The 24,788-nt window shown below is 40.2% G+C and overlaps 1 protein-coding gene across 1 annotated transcript; it reads left to right on the plus strand.

Moving 5' to 3' along the window:
• Positions 1-18,478: 18,478 nt before the first annotated feature.
• Positions 18,479-23,753, plus strand: sl (small wing phospholipase C gamma 1). The gene is made up of 4 exons (XM_043211237.2): positions 18,479-20,035; positions 20,786-21,257; positions 21,395-22,248; positions 22,320-23,753. The coding sequence occupies exons 1-4, from the start codon at positions 18,734-18,736 to the stop codon at positions 23,388-23,390; spliced, it is 3,699 nt and encodes a 1,232-aa protein (XP_043067172.1). The 5' UTR covers positions 18,479-18,733; the 3' UTR covers positions 23,391-23,753.
• Positions 23,754-24,788: the final 1,035 nt, after the last annotated feature.

Consider the following 24,788-nt stretch of genomic DNA (forward strand, 5'->3'; position numbering starts at 1 on the left):
TGGCTTCCAAATTTCAATTTCAATTTCTCGTTTCTGTTTTCGATGCGCCGATGTGGTAGTTGGTAGAACAAATAGTATTTTTGATCGCCACCGATCGAGACAGGATGGTAGCGTAATGCATAGAGTAGTTAATCTATGTGTAATTTTTCTGTGTTCAAATCCTCGTAAGGACTTTGAACTTTTTCGTTCTTTTATAATTATTATTTTTTTTTATTTTTCCTTAATTATAATATTTTTCTTTAATTTTCAAATTGTAAAATTATTTTGTACTTTATTATGTCCGGCTAATAAAATTTCAAGGGAGTCCTTCCGGCATTTTGTCATCCGAAACGTCCGTCACTTACAAAAATTGTAATAGAATTCAATTAAAAAACATAATAATAAAATAAAAAAAAAATAATAAAAAAATAAAAGTAAATATAAAAAGAATCATAAAACTAAAACTTTATCAAAATCGAAACAACCGCCCGCTAATGAAGTCGAACCCAGGACCCCATGAATAAGGACCACGCACTATCCATCTAGGCTAACCTCGAAGTTGATTTTAAGATACTTAAAATTGGTGTTAAAGGAGGCGCTAGAATCTATACCAAAAACACAGTTGACGAGTAAGGATAGTAAAAGATATTTCTGATCTCTTTACTCTTACATTGGTTCGATTACAACGTTTCAAACTTTCATCGTTCCAAAGATGTTACGATCTAAAAATAGAATTCTCTCTTTCCCTCTCTCATCTGCCAGCCGTTTGTCATGGAACCCGCTCTCAAATGTTTTCATTATTACAGCGGGTTCCACGACGGAAAAAATGAAAAAATGAAAAAATGAACCCGCTCGTTCCAGCGGGTTCCACGGCTGGAACCCGCCATAGAAAATTTTTCTTTGTATGAGATGTCCCATCTATGTACTGTATAATCTTTGATATAACAAATGTTGAGGGCCTGGGGGAAATTCCAGTACGGGGTAGGAATATAGCCCTGAGGCAAGAAATGAAATGTTAGTGAAGATTTAGTTAGTTTTAGTTTTGGTTTAGTTTACGTAATTCTAAAGGGAGGTAAGAAACTTTTTGTGGCAACGAAGATTACGTAACACACAGATTTTCGGAAACAAACAAAGAACACTTTTCGGGTATTTAAAAAACAATGAACAAACACATATGTATGTATGTATGCACGTAGTACTTATTACGTACCATATGTCCGGAATGACCACAAAGCTTTACAAAATTTTGCGTGAAGCATAATGTCAGGGAGAGCAGTGGTCGAGCCGATCCCAAACCAAATCAAGCTCGATATACTCCATATAAAAACAAGAAAGCAAAGCTAACTTCGGGCTGTAGCGGTGGTCTGAAGGGGTCACCAGAGTGGATCTCAAGGATGGTGATCATAGGTTGGGAGGGCTAAACGCGACCACATATACATCAGTGGTATCGCCTCGCTCACACTTTCGCGCTTACACACCCCTTTTCTCTCTTCGATAAAATTTGAAACTTCTTTAAATTTCTACCGGTTCAATCTTACAATTTGTTTGTCGCTAGCACGCTCAATTTCTGGTCTTTAGATTATTAATGTGTAACCCGTGCGATCCGTCCGAAGCAAGACCACCACCTCCTAAGCCGACGAGCAAGAGCCGGACACTACAGCGTGCCCAAGCAAGGACGAGTCCTTCTACACACACACCGTTACACGTTACAGTTTTTCTTATTAATAATCATAAAGAAAAGTGGCGCCCAACAGTGGAGCCTCTGTGAGTACAGTAAACACTCATAGGGACTTACGAATAGAATTTCAAATTTTATTTTTTTATTAATTTAGTTTTCCCAGAGGTTTGGCTAAAAGCCGAAGTAGTGAGGATAACAGAAAAGATGATATTAGTATAACTTTTTCTGTCCAAAGCTTAACTCGGAAAATAGCTACATATTCTTCCAATAGCCATCGGAGTTAATACAAATTATTTCGTGAATACAGATTACAAAACTGAGGTTAGTTGTCTGTCCGGCCAATAGTATCACCCATGGAAGTCTCTCCGATTCCTAATAGAGGTATCATTAGTCAACATTTTACAGGAATTTAGTGCACAAGTTCACGAGCAGTGTACTAACCTAAATTTACTAGTGAAAAATTAACTTCTAAATTCTATTTTTTCTTCTAAAAAAAATAAATAAAAATCCGATAGATACAAACTTGGTATCAAAGACTACATTTTTAGGAAAGGCATTGACCAAGTTCGTTAAAAGATTAATTCTACGAATTTTCTGAAGATTAGAGATGATTGTTCTCTAAGCAGAAATTCGAACCTATTGTAACTTTTGCGTTGAAACTTTGTGAGCGAATGAAAGCCTTCGATACGCGTGAAATTAAGCTTGAGTTCAGTTCAGATATCTTTTTATTTTCCTAGAACAATTTTTTTGTCGTTGAATCTTTAGACTTTTAATATATATAAAAATAGTTCAAAATGGGTTTGGACCGATCCCCTGATAGGACAGCCTCGGGAGATAGCTCAAAGCCTACATGTCCTCTTTGCAAGGGAGAGATAGAATCGTTAACAGAATCTTTAAAAACGCCGTGTAATCACGATTTTCATAGGCGGTGTATAGAATCCCACTTCCAGAAAAGCAGACTCTGTCCGGTGTGCAAGTACCAATGTGGTCCATCGGGAAGTAAAGCGTCAGAAGCGCGCGAAACCCGTTCCAGATCTCGGATTCAGCAGTTGGAACCTAGTAAGAGTGTAGTTGTTAGTGATCCTTATAGTCAAGGCGACAATGGCGGAAGTTCCACCGAAATAGGGCAAAACCCCAGTGCTTCGCTTTCTACCAGCTCGTTGGAAGGTGATAGGGTCGCAAACGTAATGATGTTATCGGAAATGGAGAAAAGACTCTCAGCCATCCTGTCCGAGAAACTAGAAAACATTTCAGTTGAACGAAGGCGAAAGACCAAGAGGAGAAGGTGAAATGGTTACGGAGAATAGAGACTCAATGAATCTGGGAAATATTTCCGCAAACAGGATTAGGTCAGGACCGACCATAGCGTCTCCAGGGTCACACCATAGCAGAGGTAGTGAGTTAGAGCAAAGACCCGATAAGGTAGCTCAAATCCTAAATGGTTGGAAAATAAAATACTCTGGAACCGGGGTAACAGTAGACAATTTCATATACAGAGTCGAAGCGCTGACCCACCAAACGTTAGAAGGAAATTTCGGGATACTATGCCGAAATGCAAATGTTTTGTTTGAAGGAAAAGCGAATGAATTTTACTGGAGGTTTCAAAAGTCTGTTGGGGTCGTGCGTTGGGATAGATTATGCGAAGCCCTACGAATGCAGTTTAGACAGGGAAGAGATGACGGCGACATCGAGGAATTAATACGAAACCGGAAGCAAAAACCCAATGAAAGTTTTGATAGTTTCTTTGACAGCGTATCAGTGTTGACTGATCAGTTGGAGCAACCGTGGAGTACGGCGAAATTAGTCCGAGTACTCAAAAATAATTTGAGACCGGAGATCCGCCACGAAATTTTGAACGTGGAAGTTAACACTGTTCCTGAATTAAGAGAGATATGCAGGCGTCGAGAATCCTTTTTAGAAGACGTGAAACGAACTCATGGGTACGGGAAAATTAGCCCTTTTAGAAGAGAGGTTTCCGAATTGGTGCCAAATGATGAGGGGGAACCTAATGAATCCGATGAGGAGAAGTTGGTTGAAGCCTTTACGCTTGTGTGCTGGAACTGTCAAGAAGAGGGACACCGTTACCAGGAATGTGTTTCGGAACGGCGAGTTTTTTGTTATGGTTGCGGCGCTGCCGACACTTATAAACCAAGCTGTTTAAAGTGTTCAAAAAACTTCAAAGGCAGCACTGCGAAGTCGAAGTACAAACCGAAGACTTCGAGTGCTCTGTCCAACCAGTCAACGATGACCGAGTAATAGATGGGGCATTAGAAACTGCCTCAAATAAAACACCGGATGTACAAATGAGCCCGGATTTATCCCTGTTACACAAAAAGATAGTTCGAATTTCAGAAATTAAAAGCCTGGTAAGCAATAGTACCAAACCGTTAGAACTCCTTAAAACTCGAAGTGCGGCTAGAATTAAATCATTTTGGCAAGATGTCCGAAAATATCGAAGAGGCATTAAGTATGTCTGTGAAGTATCAAAGACTTCTCGTGACCCTCGTCCGTTTCTGCCAGTGAAAGTGTTAAATCGTACAGTTTTCGGGTTGCTGGATTCAGGAGCATCTATATCCTGTTTCGGAGGAAGTTTAGCCAAAGAAATAGTTGACAGTAAGTTGGCTTACAAGTCTCTCAAGCAAAAGGCGAGTACGGCTGATGGAACAGTTCAACAGGTACTAGGGGTTATAAAGGTCGATTTGGAATTCGATAGCATAGTCAAAACATTTATAATTTACATCGTACCATCTTTAAAGCAAGATTTATATTTAGGAGTTGACTTCTGGAAATCTTACGAGTCATTTCCAAAACACTTAAATATAGCTGAAATGGAGAGAGTCCCAAATTGCAATGTCAGTGGGGTCAGTGTTAACAAACATGAGTTAACCGACACTCAAAAAGCCAGATTAGATATTGTGGTAAATTGTTTTCCGTCATTCGCTCGAGAGGGCCTTGGAAAGACCAATTTAATACACCATGAAATCGACGTAGGGGACGTCAAACCGATTAAACAGCGTCACTTTCCGGTCTCACCAGCTGTGGAAAAGTCCATGTATGCGGAGATAGACCGTATGTTGCAACTCGGAGTGATTGAGGAATCAGAGAGTTCTTGGTCCTCTCCGATAGTAATGGTAACTAAGCCCGGCAAAGTTCGGATTTGTTTGGACTGTCGGAAAGTAAATAGTTTTACCGAAAAGGACGCATACCCATTGCCGCAGATCAGTGGTATACTTAGCCGCTTGCCTAAAGCTGAATACATAACGAGTTTAGATCTGAAAGACGCATACTGGCAAGTTCATTTACATCCTGGATCCCGAGATAAGACGGCTTTCACAGTTCCTGGAAGACCGCTTTATCAATTCAAGGTTATGCCGTTTGGACTGTGTAACGCTACCAGCACTATGTCAAGATTAATGGACAAAGTAATCCCGGCTAATCTCAGAAATGAAGTTTTCATACCTAGATGACCTTTTAGTGGTTTCATCAGATTTTGAGAGACATCTGGACGTTTTAAGTGAAATATCGCTTCACATAAGGCGAGCGGGTTTAACAATTAATGTGGGGAAAAGCCATTTTTGCATGAAGAGTGTCCGATACTTAGGTCATATTATTGGAGAGGGAGGCATAAGGACAGATCCAGATAAAATCTCTGCGATAAGTAGCTTTCCTGCTCCTAAAAATCTCCGTAGTTTAAGAAGATTTATGGGCTTATGCGGATGGTATCGCAAGTTCGTGCCCAATTTTGCTTCCCTGGCTTCACCTCTTACTGATTTAATGACGACTAAAAAGCGATTCGTCTTGACCGAAGAGGCTCTTAAAGCTTTCAGCAATTTAAAACGCTGTTTGTGCGAGGCTCCTGTGCTAAGTAGCCCGGACTTTTCTAAGCCTTTCGCAATACACTGCGACGCCAGTAAGACGGGGGTAGGTGCGGTGCTAGTGCAAGATTCAGAAGAAGGAGACGAGCGTCCGATAGCTTTCGTATCTAAAAAGTTGAACAAGGCTCAACGTAACTATACGGTGACGGAGCAAGAATGTCTAGCCGCGATAGTAGCGCTTAAAGATTTTAGGGCCTACGTAGAAGGGCATGAATTCAAGTTCGTCACCGATCACGCATCTTTAAAATGGCTCATGTCCAACACCGACCTGAGTACTCGGTTAGCTCGGTGGGCACTATCTCTACAAAGATTTCGGTTCACCATAGAACACCGTAAGGGAACCCTTAACGTAGTACCTGATGTTTTGTCCCGGGTAAACGAAAATGAAATAGCTGCAATCGACCTGCGAGAGGGATTAATAGTTAATTTGAATTCTGACTGTTTTCAATCCCCAGAGTATCTGGAATTGCTGAAACAGGTGAAGGAAAACGGGAAAAACTTTCCCGATCTAAAAGTCGAAGACGGGTAACCGTAAGCAGACCGTAAAGCAGAGCATCTCACGGGCATTCAGGTCCACGACGAGTACGCCTGGAAACTATGGATTCCGAAAACCCTAGTTTCCGAAGTTCTTAGCAAAGCTCATGATAGTCCCCTTGCTTCTCATGGAGGCATTCATAAAACGATCGAAAGACTTCGGAGGTATTATTTCTGGCCTGGATTAGATTATCGTTCTCGATCACTTTTCAAAATACGTATTTTTGAGACCGGTTCGGAATATCAACGCGGGAGTGGTAGTAAAATATCTCGAAGACGATTTATTCATGTCATTTGGGGTACCGGAAACAATTGTATCCGACAATGGTTCCCAATTTCGCTCAGAAGCATTCCAAAGGTTGACCGACAAATATGAGATCAGGCACACCTTTACGGCAGTACATTCACCACAGGCCAACGCTTCTGAAAGGGTCAATCGTTCTGTCATTTCCGGAATCAGATCATATTTGAGACCCGATCAAAAGGACTGGGACGAGCACCTCAATCATATATGTTGTGCGTTACGTTCTTCGGTGCATTCGAGTATAGGTACTTCTCCGTATTACATGGTTTTTGGCCAGCACATGATCACATCAGGATCAACGTATGCGCTGCTTAGAAAATTGAATCTTCTGGATGATCGTTCTCTTCTGTTAAATAGATCTGATTCGTTTGAAATCGTGCGACAGCAGGCTTCTAGACACATGCTAAAGGCTTACGAACAAAATGCCAAAAGGTATAACCTGCGCGCTAGGCAAGTAATGTTCAAAGAAGGCCAAGAAGTTTACCGACGGAATTTTAAACAAAGTTGTTTTCAGACCGGATATAACTCTAAATTTGGACCTGCCTTTGTAAAAGCTAGAGTTCGCAAGAGGGTAGGAAACTTATATTACGAGCTTGAAGACTTACAAGGTCATTCTATAGGGAAGTATCATGCTAAAGACATCCGACAATAGCGTCCCTTCAGCTGTGTTTTCAGTCTAGGGTACGTTGTGAATATACCCTAGCCTGAATTTAGTGGGGGGGCTTTGTAGCGGTGGTCTGAAGGGGTCACCAGAGTGGATCTCAAGGATGGTGATCATAGGTTGGGAGGGCTAAACGCGACCACATATACATCAGTGGTATCGCCTCGCTCACACTTTCGCGCTTACACACCCCTTTTCTCTCTTCGATAAAATTTGAAACTTCTTTAAATTTCTACCGGTTCAATCTTACAATTTGTTTGTCGCTAGCACGCTCAATTTCTGGTCTTTAGATTATTAATGTGTAACCCGTGCGATCCGTCCGAAGCAAGACCACCACCCCCTAAGCCGACGAGCAAGAGCCGGACACTACAGCGTGCCCAAGCAAGGACGAGTCCTTCTACACACACACCGTTACACGTTACAGGGCGGAGCCGAAGTTGATATACCCTTGCAGCTAAAACCGGATATATATCGCAAACATCGGATATAGTTGGCCGATCCTTATGATTACATCATAATAAAACCAATTAATTACAATAAAAAATCTAAAAAAAAGTCCCAAGCTTCTATCTTCAAAAATACGAAAGTTGATATTTCTACCAAAAACCATTTCCGATCGTACAGTTATATGTCAGCTATAAGATATAGTCAACTGATCTTTATGAAATTTGGTAGATCGGATTAACTGACCAAAAATATAATGTGTACCAAGTGCCAGCTTTCTATCATCAAAAACACGAAAGTTGGGTCATTTCCGATCGTTCAGTTATATGGCAGCTATAGGATATAGTCGGCCGATCCTAATGAAATTTTGTAGGTCGGATTAACTGACCAAAAATATAATCTGTGCCAAGTTCCAGCTTTCTATCTTCAAAAACTCGAAAGTTGGGTCATTTCCGATCGTTCAGTTATATGGCAGCTATAGGATATAGTCGGCCGATCCTTATGAAATTTGGCATGTCGTAATATTTTGCCAAAAATAGCTTTCATGTCAAATTTGAACTCTCTAACTCCAAAAACACCAAAGTTATACCATTTCCGATCAATCAGTTATATGGCAGCTATAGGATATAGTCGGCCGATCCCGGTCGTTCCGACTTATATACTGCGTGCAAAGGAAAGAAGGGTGTGTGCAAAGTTTCAAGTCGATAGCTTTAAAACTGAGAGACTAGTTTGCGTAGAAACAGACAGACGGACATGCTCATATCAACTCAGGAGGTGATCCTGATCAAGAATATATATACTTTATAGGGTCGGAGATGTCTCCTTCACTGCGTTGCACACTTTTGGACAAAATTATAATACCCTCTGCAAGGGTATAAAAACGGTGTAAAAAAGGAAAGAAGAAATTTTTGCCTTCTAGATTTTGCGGGTACTGAGTTCACGAAAATTTTTGTTTTCGATTTTAATCGAGTTGCCGGATCAAAAAGAATAAACAGCTGCTCTCGGGGAGTTAAAAGAAATATTTGAATTTATTTTTATAGGTGTGACATGGAGGGTCAATTGACCAAACAACCGAAAAATTTCGACGCGCCAGGACAAATTAAAATTAATTTCTGCGGTCAAGACGAAGCCCATAATGTGGGATTTGACCCACAAGGGGCATTTTAATTCCATAAAATGGCATTGAAATGATTTGTGATTGATTTTGATTTTGACCCAGTTTTCTATTTCTTTATCAGCTCCTTAGCGGCGAAATACATAAACAAAACACCAACATCCAATTGATTTGAATTCATTTTGATTATTGGTTTTTTGTTTACAAACAACAGCTGTTCAGTATAACCTTATTTCTTCATTTTTTTGCTCACACTAGCTCGGTAGTTGAATAAAGTGCAAAATCGCTATCAGAATTTCAACAGCGGATTTTCGTCAACTCAATACTATGCTTAAGTTATGAGAATGAGCTAGCTACAAATAGGGGACAAATAATTTTTTTCAGAGTCAGTCCACCACAAAGTACCCAAGTCGAAAAAAATACCACAAATTTACATGGAGCTGCCAGTCGGCACCTATGAACTGCTTAAGGGGACCCATTTTCAATAAATATTTATTATATTATATAATATTTTCATCAATAAACAACAAAATGGCGAACACTCAAAAAAATTTTTTTTTAAATTTAAAGATCTTGAATTGATCTTTAAATTAATGATAAAAAAAAACTAATCATTAAAAATAAATGATTCTAGTACGGGACAGAAGTGTTACTAGAACAACATATCCAAATTTCAGCTAGATCGGTACCATAGAATTTTGTGAATCACCTGCGCCGCACACAAAAATGTCGTTCCGAGAAAAACGCGTTTAAAGTTTAGACGCTACCGAGAAACTCATACTTTTCGGTGTAGGCGCGTTCTCGATTATGGGCTGTATCTCTGTCATTATTTGATATTTTTATTTGAAACTTTAACAGTACATTCTTAATAAACAATACTATCGAAATCGATTTTTTCAACCTCACACATGAGACTACATCCTTAAATAGATCTGTAATTACACAGTGCGACAAAAAAAAAATTGGAGGAACTTTTGAAGAGACTTAGTAGGAATTGTTTATTAGATCGAATATCGTATAAAACCGTGTTTGAAATTTTTCTAACACCCTCAAATCTTGATTTATTTAGAAAAAAACGGGTTTTCGGGACGTTTTTTGCTCCTAAAAATTCCTAAGCGCGTAATTTCAAACCGATTTTAAACTTTTTGACGTTTTTTAATAGTTAAATGTTGTAGCTTTTGAAAAAAAAATAGATCTTAAATAAATTTCAACAAAAAGGATACAATTTTTACACAAGAAACTGACATTTTCGAATTTTTGGGGTGTTTTTTGGACGCCATTTTTTCGGTACATGTGTGTGAAAGCAATGAATAAGCGGAATGGAAGGGCACACTATTGCTCCGGAACGCTTGCAAGATTGGACTCACTTGTTTTGGGAAAAGCGTTATAACTTCAACAATTTTCATAATTTCCTAATGAAATTGGTCTCGTTTTATTCAGAATTAACGTTATACAAAATTAACGATAATATACATGTATATATGTACATATAAATAATATTTTATTATATTTATTTTTGACAATTTAACCCTAAAATCTGCAGCCGCTCATATCGGTGCCAAATATAGAAGTAATCGAAGCTTAGAAAGAAAAGCTCTGAGCAATAAAGTTGTATATTATTACGTGGAAAAAAGAAAAAGCGGGGGTAACACACATACGAAACGAGATAGTGTGCAGCACTTCTACGATGTCTACCAAAAGCGAATACCCTAAAAATACCAGCAAAACGCATAAGAACTGGGAGAAACAAACAAAATCGAAAATGCTAAATAAACCCGCCGGTGCTCATCCGTTTTTAAAGTCTTTTAGATTATTGAGTTTTGTCTTTGGTACCTTGGCCCAACATCCTTCTCCCGTTGAAGGCTGGCCTTTCAACAGAATACTTGAGGGGCGGCAGACACAACCTTGAAACTGCACGCTTTGTCGTTCCAACAGATGTCTTTAGTACAGCTACACGGTACACTTTGTCGCGACCAAGAATCAGCTCCAGTATCCAGGCTATAGGCCCCGTCATGGGGGAGTAGATTCTTATCCTTCGCCAGGACTATCGACCAATTGTCTGTCCGTCTGTCTGTTTCTACGCAAACTAGTCTCTCAGTTTTAAAGCTATCGACTTGAAACTTTGCACATACCCTTCTTTTATTTGCACGCAGTATATAAGTCGGAACGGCGGGATTGGCCGAGTATAATCTTAAGCTGCTATATAACTGATTGATGAGAACTCGCATTTCGCATGAGAGCTATGTTTGGAAAAATAATACGACCTACCAAATTTCATAAGGATCGGCCTTATGTATGTTGAGGTAAAATAAAAGTAAGTTGAGGTAACCAACGCTACCATCTCTTTCCTTCGATTCTATTGATTTAAAAAACTACCAAGGGTTGGTTGACCCTTTAAAAGCCTCTGCATTCTTGAAAGACTCCGTTATTGTCATAATATATTCAAAGTTTTTTTTCAGCTAAGAATTAAAACTAATAAATAAATGTTGTGAACAACATTGTGCTTAAGCTTTTTATGTGATATGGCTTAATTGCGCGAATTTCGAGAAAATATCACCATGTACGTTTTTCAGGTGCGAAGACAGGTTTCTCGTTATTCCCGCTTGTTTTAATTACTTTTGCACTTCGCTCTACCGATTTTATAAGCACATAAGCACATCTAGGTCAGCGGGATTTTCTAAAATCGAAACCACCTCATTCTTGGCACCCCCAAAATGGGTAGCATTATCCGTACCTATGTGAGTGGGCACATAGGTAGGAAATAAATCGTTTGAGCGAGTTTGAAAAGGCTCCTTGACTACTGAAGCAGATGAATAAGCTCACGTAACATTTGATGGGTCTTTTATTCCAAGACGCTGCCTTGTAGAAAAACGATCCGCAAGAATCCACACCTGTTACATCAAAGACTTGGAAACCTTCAACTCTCTGGGTCGAAAGATCAGCCATGATACTCTCCAGTAGACGAGGATTAGTGCGAAAACAGCGTATGCATTTGTTTAAAACCCTTGAAACCGTCTTCCTTCCTCCAACATACCAGTATTGGGAACGGATCTTCGCAATAACCGCCCGAGGCTCAGAGTGTAAGATGGTCTCTTGGAAGAATAATCGGATGGCGTCCATCAAAATCCAAAGCAGAGTTACGCAGTCGCCCGTCAACACGAAGAAAACCAGCATCATCTACAAAGGCAGTTTGAGGGTGGAATCAATCTGCGCGATTTTAAAAGGTTTAAACAAGCTTCCTCAAAATTAAGTCAAACAAACAAAAAACAGCTTCCTCAAACCAAAAATGGGTTCCTCCCTGGAGATATTGGATGCGGTGGCAAAATTTGTAAATGTAGGCGAACACGCGAAACGAGTTGGCAATCTGGGCGGAGCAGTCACAAATAAGGTTTTGGCGTGAAGTTCGATGGTTGCCTTTTCGGCCACAATAGTGATAGGCCAATCATCCTTTGAGGCACGAAGAAATGAGGGCCCATAGGTCCAAAGCTGGGAATCCTAAAACACTTTTTGACAGTAGATAGGCTATGTTAAATGTGGTAGGAACATAACACCATTGCATTGCTTTGGTGAGCTCCAGTATGGAAAAGACGCGATTTAAAACGAACACGTTAAGACAATCAGAACACAAGCTCCATAGCTTGTGTGAAACTTCATAACCGCTACTCGGAGAGAAGGGATTGGGGAAGGCTTTCATCGCAAGAAAAATTTTCCCAGCACAGCTTTTGCAATAAAATTATCATCCTTAGCCAGGTGGTGCATTGATGGAACGGATAGAAAAGACGCTGGCTCTGTGCCATCAGCATGGTGTCGAGCTTGAAAAACTTCACATCATCGTGGATATCATATGGAGCGAATTACACGCTGCAGTACATCATGCAAATGTCTTCCGTTAAAAAGATTATGTGAGACCTAAGGTTTCACCAAACGAGGTTTCCCTGGTGGCAACCACCTCCAGAAACTACCCATAAAAAAAAGCGTCTTGAACGAAACCCATCTTCACAAGAGGACGGCCGTCTCCTATTTGGATTTGCCCAACTGAGAGCAGACCGCTGCGCTTTGAATAAGTTCGGATCTCCCAGAACCATATTGGCAGGATGTGTCCAACCTTCCAGTTGGAGACATCTATGATCTGTTCAGGTTTTCGCTCCGGAAGTGAGGAGCCACAACTGCCTTAATGTATACAGAAAACGTGGATAGGCGAGACTTTAGGAAAAAATTAACCGATGCCCCATCCGTAGTGAATTCAGCGTCTCCAAAGCCAGTCACCGCTACAGAGCATTTGGACAGATGAAACTGAAGTTGGCTGGCCAGCCGTGATGTGATGCGATGAACTTGAAAGCCGAAATCAAGTAGCGCTAGGCGCGGCCGGCGGAGCATTAAAAAGCATGAACGATCGATCGGTCGGCTCACCAAATCCACAGTCTCAAGAGTACGGCACCTTTTTTCCAAGAACCAAACCATAGATTCCCAAGTTAGCAGGTTGTCAGCACTGCTTACTGCGAGAGAGTCTTCTTACCAGTCCTTTGTGGCTGGGTCCAGCTTTTGGAAGATGATCTGGAAGAGGAGGTATCCTTGAATTTTGTCCAAAGTCCCGGAACTCATGAGGACTCGCATGTGACCACTGAATCGGTAAGATAGTTCATATGAGCCTTGAATATTAACCTCGATTACTAAAAAGGTTGTCCAAACGATCAAAGGCAACATCATATTTAGCGTACGGTCGTCAAGGCTGACTCCCGCAGACACGAAATGAGCCGCCTGAGTTTCTCCAATTTGCTTAAGTGAGGATGGCTGTCAATCGTTTTCCTAAACAAGGCGTAGAAATCCGGCTACTCGACATAGCCGCGGATGAATGTTGGCATTGGCAACGGGGGCAATGAGGGGGCAGAATGAAGTAGGTGAAATACCAGCACCACTGGTAACATCCGAAAATCGTAGACTGGGCAGCAACTCCCATGGAGCGCTTGGCAACTTCGACGTGCACGTCCGTGGCCAACTGGAGAAGTTGCAATATAAATTACTTCCCATATAAATCACATTCGCTACAATTTAGCTACTCAAATTTCACGATAGGCTGTGATTTTGCCTTTTTCATACTTGGATATTGGTTCTTAGCGTCCCATTTTTCATTTAATGTAAAAAAAATATATGAAATTAAAAATTTAATTACAAATGTGTCGCCACACCGCCCAGCTTAATCGAAAACTAAAAATCTTTCAGCTTAACCTATTCACCTAACATATCTTGAACCAAAAAAATTGCACAGAAATTAGCGAAAGAAGACTTAGGAATGGCGTCGGAATGGAGGAGGACTCTCTGTTGAGCTCCGAGACGAAGACAGAAGTTACTGAGGTGGAGAATCTTAAGAATGTCCCTGACAACCTTGCAGATAAACCTCCACTCTACTTCGCCTAGAGTGAAGCTGATGTGGCCCTCATCCAGGAACCCTGTCTCCTTGGAGATAGGATTCTTGGGTTGGGGGCGTCGGAGTATAGGCTCCGCAAAGCCGATACAACAGGTATAAGGCGAGCCTGCATCCTCGCAAAAATGAACCTTAACCACCCAATTTCAGTAATGAAGACCTTGAAGCCGCAGCCATAGAGAGCCGTGGTGACAGCCCTGGTGAAAGACAGCAGGAAGCATAAGATCGACCTGATCATAGGTTGCGATGCCAACGCCCATCATCAGTGGGGAAGCACTGAGACGAACGAGAAGGGCAAGTCAAACTTCGATTTTATCCTAGGCTCCAATCTTTTGTAGGTAATAGTGGTTCAGAACCCACCTTCATAGTCAAGAACAGAAAGGAAGTACTTGACATTACTCTTTACTCTGACTTTCTAGCTGACAGGAAGGGCCGATCCAAGGAGACGGCACTCCACGAGATCACTACGTTAATCTAAAAGGCACTTAGTGAGAAAGAATACGCACTCATTGCTTTTCTAGACATGGAGGTGCGTTCCACAACATTCTGCCACGCTCGATAATCAATACGCTGACGAGACTAGGAATAGACGATCAATCTGTACGCCTTATGAAGCAGATGTTGGTAAACAGGGCTGTTGAGGCGTCATTAGGAGGAAAATCTATTCAAAGATACGTCAGAAGAGGCACACCCCTACTGTGGAACGTGGAGGTTAATAGCCTACTACGATTCCTAGAAGGTGGTGGTTGCAAGGTTTTTGCTTATGCGGATGATGTCGCAATTGCCTTCTCTGGAAAATTTCCGCAGACTCTATGCGATCGCATGACGAACAAACTTAAGGTTCTCTCAACATGGGCAGTTAGGAATGGACTAGGTGTAAACCCATCCAAAACCAAGTTTGTCCTCTTCACTACGAAGTACAAAATACCAAATTTAAGGCTTCCAAAACTATCAGGAAAAACACCAAGTTGGACCTACACCACTTCACGCCTAAGGGGCGAGACACATCCTACCTTAAAATATAAGGAATCTATTCCAACGAGGGAGGAATAGGCCACACAAATCCCGGGACCAGCCGGTTCCCTTCATATTTACACAGACGGTTGAAAATTAAATGGCCAGGTGGGAGCCGGTTTCCATTGCGAACGGCTGTGTCTAAATGAGTCCTTCAGACTCCCACTATAGTGTGTTCGAAGCAAAAGTAATAGATATCGGAGAAGCACTAAGATCCCCAGCACTTACTGGCAATCAAGACACAATCTGTATCTTCTCAGACAGTCAAGCGGCACTCAAAGCCCTTGACGGATTTTCATCTAACACCAGGACAGTGAATGACTGTCGCAGATCTCTTAACAAGATGTCAGAACAGTATGGATACCCGGACATAGGGACCACGAGAGAAATTGCGCCGCTGACGAGTTAGCAAGGGCAGGTACTACTAATCCTCCTCTCCCGGAAAAGGAACCATTAGGCATTCCCTTAGCTACGTGTAGGCTAAAATGCAGGGATCACTTTGACCGCGTAGCATTGAGGAAATGGAGAAATCTCCAAAACTGCAGGAACTCACGCATGATATGGCCTATCCGCTCTAGAAAAAGATGAATTATGCTTATCGCCCTCAATAGGCAGGGCTGTAGTCTGGCAGTCAAGGCCATCACGGGACATTGGTCAATAGGAGCACACGTGGCTAGATTAGCGGTGCCACACTATAATTACTGCAGGAGCAGGATTCGTAAATCTGGACGGGACCGCGAGCTGCCACAGGAAAGATAGCATAATCTTGGGCACATTATTAGATGGGAGGGGGGAGGTTCCCTTGTAGGACCTGCGGCTCAAGTGGATGGGGGTGTCAGTGACTGGCACCGCATCGCCGCCTCAACCTAACCTAACCTAGCGAAAGAAATAGCAAAGCAGAATATGCAAGGTAATGGTACTTGGCAAACGGCTCTTTACTCGCACATACTGATTAACACAAATATAAAGATGAAATTTATTTAAAAAAAAACATGCGTGCAATCAATATATGATGAACAAATCATGAAAATGCAAGCGAATTTATGTGAACCTATTCATTTGGTCGGCAGTGTATGTGTTTCCCAAAAATCTGAAATGACAAGAATTACTACTTATTTAATTAGATATATAATTTCCATCGCATGGAATTTAACAACTTGACCTTGGCAATCATTTACATTGGTTTTCTGCATTATTACAAAAAACCTGTCGAACGGGATGCAAGAATAAAATTTTTAATTTTTTCGCTAGGGACCTATAAAACTCCCCCGTAACCGTGGTAAAAAGCAAGATCACAAGGAAATTTCTCATGTGTTAAGGCTCCTGTGTGTTTGTTGTTCTGTTTTAGTTTATCTTAAATCTGGTATTATACCAGAAACTTGGTATAAGAAACGGAAAAATTTGTGGGTGAAATCTAAATTAAAAACAAAAAAAATTTACGTTTTTCGGCTCTAAGACTGGTGTTGTCGGATAACCGAAATGATTTATGGTAAATCACGACACTTGGGGGGCAAACTCTCTTTTCCCTTAGCACGCGTGCAAAGGGTCGGAAATTCGGCACACTGATAGTGTGAGCACTCTAAAACTTTTTTTAGGAGCTCTGTCATTTGCTCCCATTTTGCCTCATTTGACAGCCCAAACTTAAAAATTAATATGTTTCCACTGAGAAAAATTTTTTCAAAAATTGTGTTGGAACAAGTTTTCTCTATAGAAAATATGGATAGGGAAACGTAGCTTTTCATTTGTTTAAGAACTGTTGCTAGCAAAGTTTTCTATAAAATAAAATACACCATTTTAGTGCCCTTTCCAACTTTTAATTAACGGGATCCTCTTTTATTAACCCCCTTTATGGGATTTCCATTCATCCAATGGGTTGCATTCCCACGCAGCTTGAGGCAAGTATAATTTCAGCTCCTTATTTTGCTCTGACACACTGCTCAACTTGGTACAAAAGTTCAATCCGTGTTGCTTTGAAATTCAGAGTGACCAAGGAAAAAAAATCCAAAAATATCAAAAACAAACATCAATATTTCGATATTTAAGCCTAGTACTGAGTTCACGAAAATCCGCCGTCGCACGAGTGACAGCTGTCAAACTCCATATAAAAAAAAACGGTGTAAAAAAAGGAAGAAGAAGAAATTTTTGCCTCCTAGATTTTGCCTGATGACGAAAATTTTTGTTATCGAATTGAAAGGCGTTGCCGGATCAAAAAAAATAAACAGCTGATTTTGGGGATTTGAAAGAACTAATTTTATTTATTTCGATAGGTAAAACATGGAGGGAAAATAATGAAAAAAAAAAAAAAAAGCCCGAAAAATTTTCGGCGCGCGAGGATAAATTGAAATTAATTAGTGCGGTCTGGGCGAAGCCCATAATATAGGATTTGACCCGCAAGGGGCAAATAGAGTGCGATTTCTCTATCGGATTTTCGTCGTCACAGTACTAGGCTTTAGGCAAACAAATATTAAGCATAGTATTGAGTTGACGAAAATCCGCTGTTGAAATTCTGATAGCGATTTTGCACATTATTTAACTACCGAGCTAGTGTGACCAAAAAAATGAAGAAATAAGGTTATATTGAACAGCTGTTGTTTGTAAACAAAAAACAAATAAGCAAAAATGAATTCAAAACGATTGGATGTTGGTGTTTTGTTTATGTATTTCGCCGCTAAGGAGCTGATAAAGAAATAGAAAACTGGGTCAAAATCAAAATCAAAATCAATCACAAATCATTTCAATGCCATTTTATGGAATTAAAATGCCCCTTGTGGGTCAAATCCCACATTATGGGCTTCGTCTTGACCGCAGAAATTAATTTTAATTTGTCCTGGCGCGTCGAAAATTTTTCGGTCCGACTATTTTTTTGTTTGGTCAATTGACCCTCCATGTCACACCTATAAAAATAAATTCAAATATTTCTTTTAACTCCCCGAGAGCAGCTGTTTATTCTTTTTGATCCGGCAACTCGATTAAAATCGATAACAAAAATTTTCGTGAACTCAGTACCCGCAAAATCTAGAAGGCAAAAATTTCTTCTTCTTTCCTTTTTTACACCGTTTTTTTTATATGGAGTTTGACAGCTGTCACTCGTTGGACAGCGGATTTTCGTCAACTCAGTACTATGCTTTACGATATAAATATATCATTATAAGAAAAAAATATCGATATATTGATATTTTGATATATTATCAACAACCCTAACCCATAGATAGACATAAAAATTTACCCTATCTTCCACCCTACATCGATGTTTTATTCGAAAAATATCATAAATATATAAAAAAAAAATGGACCCTATCTTCCACCCTACATGGATGTTCTATTCGGAAAACATCGGTGGATACCGACCTCGTCAAATTTACATCACTAGTGTGAGAGTGTTACTTTAGTGTGACCAAAAAGAAAATGTCGGAAAATATATTTTAAAATAAAATCGGTATAGGATACTTTTGATTACGATACAAATATATCAGTTTCGGGGAAAATATCGATGTGAAGAAATATTTGATACATCTCTAATTGAAAATAAATAACATTCAGCAAGTAAATTGCTACTTCAATTTTGTTTGTGAATTTATTTCGATGAGAAAGCAACCAAGCCAAAACCAGGCAAGCGAATGGCCATTCGTTTCAATTTTACCTAAATAAAATCTTACTGCGCCGGCTTTCAAGTATTTTAATTGTAAAGCCTGGAGGTCGGATGCACAAATGAGTTGCTTTAGTGCGATGAACGCCCCGCTGCTGGGTGAAATGGAGCAGACCATTGGAATGCTGGAGCGGGGAACTATCGTGACCAAGTTGTATGGAAAGCAGAGACGACCAGATCGCCGCCACCTGATGCTCATTCGTGAGACGCAGCAGTTGCTATGGGCAACAGTAGCCGCACATTCACCCCGCTCTGATTATGAGGGCGCTATCCAGCTGCGTGAAATCCGTGAGATTCGAGTTGGAAAGCACTCAAAAGAATTTCGCCTATTCGCCGACGAGTGCCAACGTTTTGAAAGTAGCAAGTGCTTTGTGGTCCTGCACGGAAGCAACTTTAAGCTTAAAAGTTTCTCTGTAGTGGCGTTGTCGAAGGTTGAGGCCGAAAACTGGGTTCGTGGTCTTCGTTACATGGTTCGTAATACGTTGGCTGCACCCTACCCAATGCAAATCGAAAGGTGGCTGCGACGTGAGTACTACCAGATCGAAAATGTTAACTCGCACTCGACAAAATCGTCGGATCAGATTCCCACCCAGGTTACCATAAAAGACTTTAAACTGTTTTTAGCCAGCGTTAGTTGCAAAATGAGCACTAGCAAGTTTATGGACTGCTTTAGCGAAGACGTACGGCGCAAGCATGACTTAAAATTTGATGATTTCTCCCGTCTTTATCAGAAGCTACTGCAGCCCATTAACTTTATGAACATCTTATGCAACAGTACCGGTGTATTTCCGTACTCGCGGGACCAGCAGACGGTAGGACAATTAGAATTAAAAAAATTCCTGGAAAGGGAGCAGCGCGAATTCAATTCCAGCGACACCAGTGCCGCATCGATTGCTTCATTTATCCGCGACTTAGTCCAGGATGTGGAGCGAGACGTGCAGGAACCTCATCTTACAGTCGCCGAGTTCGTAGATTTTCTCTTCTCCAAACAAAATGATATATGGGATAGCCATTTCGACAAAGTTTTTATGGACATGACACTTCCGCTGTCTTCCTACTGGATCGCTTCCTCGCATAATACATACCTAACAGGCGACCAGTTTTCAAGTGAGTCTTCTTGCGAAGCATACGCCCGGGCGCTTCGCATGGGTTGTCGTTGCATTGAGCTAGACTGCTGGAACGGCCCCGATAACCTACCATATATTTTCCATGGCCACACAATGACCTCAAAAATAAAGTTCATGGACGTAATTAAAACTATAAAGGATCACGCATTTACTACCTCCGAATATCCGGTGATCCTTTCCATAGAACAAAATTGTTCTCTAGAGCAGCAGCGCAATATGGCGCAGGCGCTTATCGAGGTAAGTTAAGTTCCTTTAAATTATACCAGATTTTATTAAGCTTAGAGGACAGTTCTTACAAAGTGAACAAAGATATAATTTTTTTTAATGATAAGGACCCATTTGACTTACCAAAAAAGTTATAAGGAAAATGGAGAGAAACGTATATTACCCGAGATAATTGGCTGCATTTTAATTTTTAGGGGTAAATTAGCCATTTTGGCTCCCATTGGAACAGTTTGACATCGAATAATTTTCCAAAAACATTAACGAACTGGCGTGGGCTTAACAAAATTTTTACACAAACTTGATTTGCGCAGATACCATACGAGTTAAAGTTCAAAATTGGAAAGCTCTATCTCTTATAGTCTTCGAAATCCAAGAGTTCAAAATTTTAGCCCGTTTTTATGGGAAAAGGTATATTTATGGATATGTCTCCTCCAAAATCGGTCGATTCCGATGAAATTTGTTTTGCAGACTCTCGCCCTTAAAACAAAAAATCTGGTTGTAGCTCCAGTTCGTTGTTTTTGAAAAATTTGTTGATGCGAAAATGTTCCAATGGCTAATCCTAATCTACAAATCAAAAAGCATCGAAATCGGATAATTTTTAGAGGAGTTAAAGACTTTTATACTCTGTTTCCCTTTTTCCTATTATAAAAAATAGAAAAAATATAAAGCGGATGGTGTATTATTTGTCAATTGCAAATGTCATAAAGGCTTTTTTTTTACTGTAAAAGAATATAATCCATTATTGTTTCTTACATCCTCTAGGTTTTGGGGGATATGTTGCTCACCCAACCATGTGATCGGAACGAGCAGCACTTGCCTTCGCCGTTTCAATTGCGACACAAAATAATCCTAAAGCACAAGAAACTACCGCAGTTTGACGATATTGGAAATGGTATCACAGGGACCCTAACTCAAAGATCTTCCCTTGCCGGAGGTTTTGGTGGAGCTGGCGAGATTGATAGCGAAAATGTGCGAAAAGTGTTTAAGGAAGGCTTACTATACTTTAGGGACCCGGTCGACAAGTCATGGAATCTTTACCAGTTTGTTCTAACTCATCAGGAGTTGATTTATTCCTCTGAAATCAATGAGTTTCGCAATGGAAACTCCGAGGATGATGATTTTGGCGTTTCACTTTCCAGCACGTTAAAAAATAGTATGCAGCAGAAGCAAAAGGACACACCAGTTAACGATGAGCTACATTTTGGAGAAAATTGGTTCCACGGCAAACTAGAAGGTACGAATGTAGGGTTTCAGGGCCAAGTAAAGTTCTTCAAAAGATTTTTTTACATATGTCTGTACATACATATAATGCATATTTTGTGTCTTTCCTTTTCTTTTTAATGCAAATTAGGATCTTAATTTTTTTTTTAGGTGGAAGGAAAGAAGCTGATGACCTTTTAAAAAAATATAAGCACCTTGGAGACGGAACATTTCTAGTACGCGAGTCGGCCACATTTGTTGGGGATTATAGTCTATCTTTTTGGCGTCGAAACAGGCCGAACCACTGTCGAATAAAGCTAAAACACGAAAATGGAACTATCAAGTATTACTTAGTGGAAAATTTCGTATTTGATTCATTATATTCACTGATCGTTTACTACCGAAAGAACATGTTGCGCAGCTCGGAGTTTTCGATCATTCTAAAGGAACCGGTACCACAGCCAAAAAAGCACGAGGATCAAGAGTGGTTTCACCCTAACACAACTAAGGAGCAGGCCGAGCAGGGCCTGGGCCGCTTAGAAATAGGTTCATTTCTTGTCCGACCTTCGGTGCAAAGCGCGAATGCATTCGTGATCTCGTTCACAATCAATCGAAAAATCAAACACTGCCGAATTTTACAGGAAGGGCGTTTATATGGTATTGACACTATGAATTTTGAATCACTTGTCTCGCTCGTTCATTATTACACAAGGAATCCGCTTTACCGCAATGTGAAATTAAGTCATCCCATATCTCAGGAGAAATTGGGCCAAGTACTGACGGAAGGCGCCCAATGCGATCTTGCGGCCACCCGCAACGGCAATGGAGCCTCTAATTATATGGGCCCCAGCCTAGACGAGTATGTCACCTGTAAAGCTTTGTATAGTTACAAGGCGAACAAACCGGATGAATTATCTTTTCCGAAGCACGCCATTATAACGAACGTACAGCGGGATAATACCATGTGGTGGGTCGGAGACTACGGTGGTATGATAAAGAAGCATTTACCAGCAAACTACGTTAAGGTAAGAATGAGTATGGTATTTAGGAAAAAAATAAAACTCTGTTCTGATGTTCTGTATTTCAAAATACGCAGGTTATTGACTGTACTACGGAAGACTACAACTCTATGAATGACGAAGGCACCGATAGTCGTACTGACTCTATCGAGATCTTTGGAGCAGTGGCCTCACTCTTCGAATCAAATGAGCCAGGCATAATCTTTAAACTGCAGATACAAACGCCGACCATGCAAAACCCGTTTGTAATCGGTTTTGATGACCAGGAGACAGCCTACGAATGGATAAAAGCTATCCAAGAAGCGGCTCTTGTGGCCAGCCAATTGGCTACAGAGAGACGCAAAAAAGAACGCACATCCCGCGTAGCCAAGGAAATGTCTGACCTTATCATATATTTTCGTAGTGTCCCGTTCCGGGAACATTCATGGATATTTCAAGAGATGTCTAGCTTCTCAGAAACAAAAGCAGAAAAACAGTTCTTTCAAAATAACCAGCCGCTGTTTCTTTCTTATCACCGCCACCAGATTAGTAGAGTGTATCCGAAAGGCCAACGTTTGGATTCGTCCAATTTTAATCCCATGCCCTTTTGGAACGTTGGCTCGCAAATGATTGCGCTAAACTACCAAACGGGTGATAAATCTATGCAATTAAATCAGGCCAAATTCCGTAACAATGGTCAATGCGGTTATGTTCTGAAGCCATCGTTCATGCAATCTGACTCTTTTAGCCCGAACAATCCTCAGTGCAATGGACTTAGTGAGATCAAAGTTAGCCTTCGCCTAATAGCGGCACGACACCTATTTCGAGGAGGCAGGTCGAACAATCCGCAAATTGTAGTCGAGGTAGTAGGCGCCAGTTTCGATTCCGGCGTTAAGTACCGAACTAAAGTTAATGAGAACGGGTTTAACCCCGTGTGGAACGAAACCTGCGAATTTATTGTGCGCAACCCACACTTCGCCATTCTTCGGTTTGAGGTGCAGGATGAAGACATGTTTGCAGAAACTCACTTCATTGCGCAGGCATGCTATCCTCTCACATGTGTGCGCCAAGGATATCGCAGTGTGGTTTTGCGTAACAAGTTCAGCGAGGAGCTGGAGCTTTCTTCCTTATTGGTCCATATTATCATTGAAAGTGTCTCATCTAACTAGTTCCTAAGCTAGGTTATCTACATACTTATGTGTTTGTTTCCCATTTACTTGGGAAAACAAAAATTTTGAACGTTATTTGTTTTACACATTGCCTTTGTTTACTAAAAAGTTTTCAATTTCCAATTTTTTTTTTAAATTTCAGGCACCAAAATTTATAATTTTATCTTTAAGTAACATCAAAAGTACTAGTTATTCAATAACACACATGTGTATTTATTAATGTTAGCAATAAGGAAACTAAACGTTATTACCAAAAGAGCCAAACAAATATTGCTTAGGTCATCATTTTGGTTATATTTTGGATATTGTCTTACAATTTTAACTAAACATAGTCAACCGATTTAAATATACATTTAAAAACAATTTCTTTTATTATTATTTATAAAGATTACGAATAAAAAGGATTTTTAGGATTTTGATTTTTAAGCCTAGTACTGTGACGACGAAAATCCGCTGTCGAAAATCCGCTAGCGAAATCGCACTTTATTCAGCTACCGAGCTAGTGTGACCAAAAAAATTAAGGAAAAGGGTAATACTGAACAGCTGTTGTTTGTAAACAAAAAACAAATAAGCAAAACTGAATTCCAACCGATTGGATTTTGGTGTTTTTTTTATGTATTTCGCCGCTAAGGAGCTGATTAAGAAAAAGAAAACTGGGTAAAAATCAAAATCAAAATCAATCACAAATGCCATTTTATGGCATTAAAATGCCCCTTGCGGGTCAAATCCAATATTAATTAATTAATCATTTAATACTAATTAATTAATTTCAATTCATCCTCGCGCGCCGAAAATTTTTCGGGCCGACTATTTTTTCCTTTCATCAATTTCCCCTCCATGTTTTATCTATCGAAATAAATAAAATTTATTAAACCTATAAAGTATATATATTCTTGATCAGGATCACCTCCTGAGTTGATATAAGCATGTCCGTCTGTCTGTTTCTACGCAAACTAGTCTCTCAGCTTTAAAGCTATCGACTTGAAACTTTGCACACACCCTTCTTTCCTTTGCAGTCGGAACGGCCGGGATCGGCCAACTATATCCTATAGCTGCTATATAACTGATTGATCGGAAATGGTATAACTTTGGTGTTGTTAGAGTTAGAGCGTTAAAATTTGACACGAGAGCTATTTTTGCCAAAACATTACGACATGCCAAATTTCATAAGGCCGACTATATCCTATAGCTGCCATATAACTGAACGATCGAAAATGACCCAACTTTCGTGTTTTTGAAGATAGAAAGCTGAAACTTAGTACAGATTCTATTTTTGGTCAGTTGATCCAACCTTCCAAATTTCATTAGGATCGGCCGACTATATCCTATAGCTGGCATATAATTGAACGATCGGAAATGGTATTTGGTAGAAATATCAACTTTCGTATTTTTGAAGAT

Source organism: Drosophila bipectinata, chromosome XR, assembly GCF_030179905.1.
Source record: "Drosophila bipectinata strain 14024-0381.07 chromosome XR, DbipHiC1v2, whole genome shotgun sequence".
Taxonomy (NCBI): domain Eukaryota; kingdom Metazoa; phylum Arthropoda; class Insecta; order Diptera; family Drosophilidae; genus Drosophila; species Drosophila bipectinata.

Excerpts from the sequence above, each read along its gene's own strand:
- sl (XM_043211237.2), top strand. The coding sequence starts at position 18,734 with ATGAGTTGCTTTAGTGCGATGAACGCCCCGCTGCTGGGTGAAATGGAG. Across the intron at positions 21,258-21,394 it reads GTTCCACGGCAAACTAGAAG|GTGGAAGGAAAGAAGCTGAT; the intron begins GTACGAATGTAG and ends TTTTTTTTTTAG. Across the intron at positions 22,249-22,319 it reads TACCAGCAAACTACGTTAAG|GTTATTGACTGTACTACGGA; the intron begins GTAAGAATGAGT and ends CAAAATACGCAG.